At 33.4% G+C, this 3,036-nt stretch overlaps 1 protein-coding gene across 1 annotated transcript; it reads left to right on the plus strand.

The window, feature by feature from the left end:
• Positions 1-291: 291 nt before the first annotated feature.
• On the plus strand, positions 292-2,614 carry SrpRalpha (signal recognition particle receptor alpha). The gene is made up of 3 exons (XM_014242786.3): positions 292-517; positions 572-1,207; positions 1,406-2,614. The coding sequence occupies exons 1-3, from the start codon at positions 401-403 to the stop codon at positions 2,477-2,479; spliced, it is 1,827 nt and encodes a 608-aa protein (XP_014098261.1). The 5' UTR covers positions 292-400; the 3' UTR covers positions 2,480-2,614.
• Positions 2,615-3,036: the final 422 nt, after the last annotated feature.

Raw genomic sequence — 3,036 nt, forward strand, 5'->3', positions numbered from 1 at the left:
ATTTTTGAACTTTAGATATAAATATCTCGAAAACTATTAGTCTGAGGTGGGTATACATTTTATAATACCATCAGATCGCGACGCCAAAGAAATCGTAATCATGCTTAAAGCAGTAAATTGTATGAATTAGAAATATATGATGATGATTAAACTCAAAGTAGGATTTTAACGAAGACGATTTATCGAATAAGCCCGATACCTAAAGTTTTCTACACAGTACCAAGCTTTATTTCTTACAAGTTGTCGCCTTTTCGTATATCAGCTACCTGGCATCCCTTGAGCTGACAGTTAAGATTTACTTAGTGACATATTTGACGTGATTGAAATGTTTATATGAATTTACGAAGATTGGTTGTTTTTGCTGTGACGTGTCAGGGGATGCATATTTAATTTATTTGATATGTTGGATTACGTAGTAGTGTTCACGAAAGGGGGTATAATCCTGTGGGAGTATAATTCCTCGGAAATAACTTACTCTGCCTGCATAAATAATCTTATTAGAAGTTTCATGCTTGAGGTATGTTGATTATTGTATTTGTCTCAAGCCCTAATTATTAGTAAATATTTATAGGAGCGCAATACGGAATCTAAATATTTTGAAGAGGATAATTTAGCAGTACAATACAAACTTGATAACGAATTGGAACTGGTATATGCGGCTGTCTTTCAAAAAGTTATTAAATTAAATTATTTAGATGCATTTCTTGGAAAACTGCAGCAGGAATTTAAGAGAAAGTTTGATGAGGTTCTATCATCAGAGCGAAGACTTCCTACACAATACGATTTTAATGCAGAATTTCGAAATACATTGGCAGCAGTGGAAAAGTCAGCAAATCAAGTTAGCAGTGCACCGAAACAAATGCGCTCATATAATGAGTCCACAAAGTCTAAGAAAAGTGTTGCGTCGATGTATGAAGATAATACCAAAAATGAAAATGTAAAAAAAGTTGTCATACAGCAAACATCTAAGCCGAAAGACTCTAATTTAACAACAGAAAATTTGATTTTGGAAAACCGCAAGAGATTAAAAGAAAAAATGGCTGCTAGAAAAAGTCCCACAGAACCGAAGTCAAAAGCATCTGCAACAGAAAAAGCTGGAAAAAAACCAAGAGTATGGGACTTAGGAGGTAGTTCAAAAGATGCAGTAATATTGGATAGATCAAAAGATCAGCCCCAGGATGTTAAATATCAAAAAGTACAAACAAATGTAAGTTCAATTTTTTTCTATTACCAAAAATATATCTTCAAATTAGTAGAAGCAATACGAAAATTAATGTCCAATGAACTAATGAGTACAGATATACAAATATACTTTTTTATAAAAGCTTATTACGATATTTACTATAAAGAAGTGGTTCAATTTTTCTTGTTATGCTAATATTTAATAAGTTATCCTTCCTTACAGATTGTTGGTACAATGCAGGGCCGCATTCAAGACCTAGAAGTTGACAGCGATGATGATTCATTAGAAATTGACGAAAAAAAGGGTGTTAATCCCAATAGCTATGCAAAAACTAGCGGCATTTTGTCTTACTTTAAAGGAATCGTTGGCTCCAAAACTTTATCAAGAGCGGAACTGCAGTCAGCACTTGAGAAAATGAAAGATCATTTGATATCGAAGAACGTTGCTGCCGACATTGCATACAAGTTGTGCGATTCTGTAGCTACTAATTTGGAGGGCAAATCACTGGGTACATTTGGTTCGATAGCATCATTGGTGAAAAACTCTTTAACTACTTCATTAGTACGTATATTGTCACCTAAGAGGAGAATAGATATTATACGGGATGCACTAGAAGCTAAAAATAACGGCATACCATATACAATAGCATTTTGTGGCGTTAATGGAGTAGGAAAATCAACAAATTTGGCCAAAATTTGTTTTTGGCTAATTGAAAACGATTTTAGTGTTCTAATTGCAGCTTGCGATACATTTCGAGCTGGCGCTGTGGAACAACTTAGAACACATACACGCCATTTGAATGCTTTACACCCTCCAGAAAGACATAACAATCGAACCATGGTTCAACTTTATGAGAAAGGTTATGGGAAAGATGCTGCGGGGATTGCAATGGAAGCTATTAAATATGCCAATGACACAACTATAGATATTGTTTTAATCGATACAGCCGGTCGCATGCAAGACAATGAGCCTCTTATGAGATCATTATCGAAATTAATTAGAATAAACGATCCCGATTTGGTCTTATTTGTTGGCGAAGCACTTGTAGGGAATGAAGCTGTTGACCAACTTGTTAAATTTAATAAATCTCTAGCAGATTATTCTTCAAATGAGAATCCTCATATAATAGATGGAATTGTCCTTACAAAATTCGATACAATCGATGATAAAGTGGGGGCAGCCATTTCCATGACCTATATTACTGGTCAGCCGATTGTATTTGTTGGAACTGGACAAACTTATTCAGATCTTAAAGCCCTAAACGTTAACGCCGTGGTACATGCATTAATGAAATAAAGGATTTAATTAATTCACTTTCATAAATGGCAAATCGTAATTTTTCCGCCATTGACAAACATTGACTGTTAGACCAGGTATAATATGATGTTAATTTATGCACCAATAAAGAAAAATTTATTTTTATACAATATATGTAATCGTTTTTGAATCACAAATACATAGATCGGGCGCTAAACGCAGTTTTTAATCCCAGCTATTGAGTAATAAAAGATATTTAAAATTTGCAATTATACTTAAATTATATCATATATATATATAATTCTTTTCTTTATAATTTAAGAGTTCGAAATTAAGCTTTTAAATGTGATGTATGAAAGATGCTTATGTAACTTAAGAGTATTTATATATTACTAGATTTTACCCGCGGCTTCGCTCGCATCGAATCCATCAAATAAATAACTGATATCATTATAGTAGATATGGATCCATATAAAGAATATATTTTATATATATTCCAATTCTTAGTTATGAAATTACGACGACGCGTGGTTCTTACTTCTGCATCATTAATTCTTCTTGCCTGCAATTGTTCTTGCGTTTCCGTTGCTCTTCTA

Source organism: Bactrocera oleae, chromosome 5 (genome assembly GCF_042242935.1).
Source record: "Bactrocera oleae isolate idBacOlea1 chromosome 5, idBacOlea1, whole genome shotgun sequence".
Classification (NCBI taxonomy): domain Eukaryota; kingdom Metazoa; phylum Arthropoda; class Insecta; order Diptera; family Tephritidae; genus Bactrocera; species Bactrocera oleae.

What these genes read in the sequence shown, in the direction of transcription:
- SrpRalpha (XM_014242786.3), top strand. Translation starts at nt 401, where the DNA reads ATGTTGGATTACGTAGTAGTGTTCACGAAAGGGGGTATAATCCTGTGG. An exon ending in TTAGAAGTTTCATGCTTGAG is followed by an intron (nt 518 to 571) that starts GTATGTTGATTA and finishes AAATATTTATAG; the next exon opens with GAGCGCAATACGGAATCTAA. An exon ending in ATCAAAAAGTACAAACAAAT is followed by an intron (nt 1,208 to 1,405) that starts GTAAGTTCAATT and finishes CCTTCCTTACAG; the next exon opens with ATTGTTGGTACAATGCAGGG.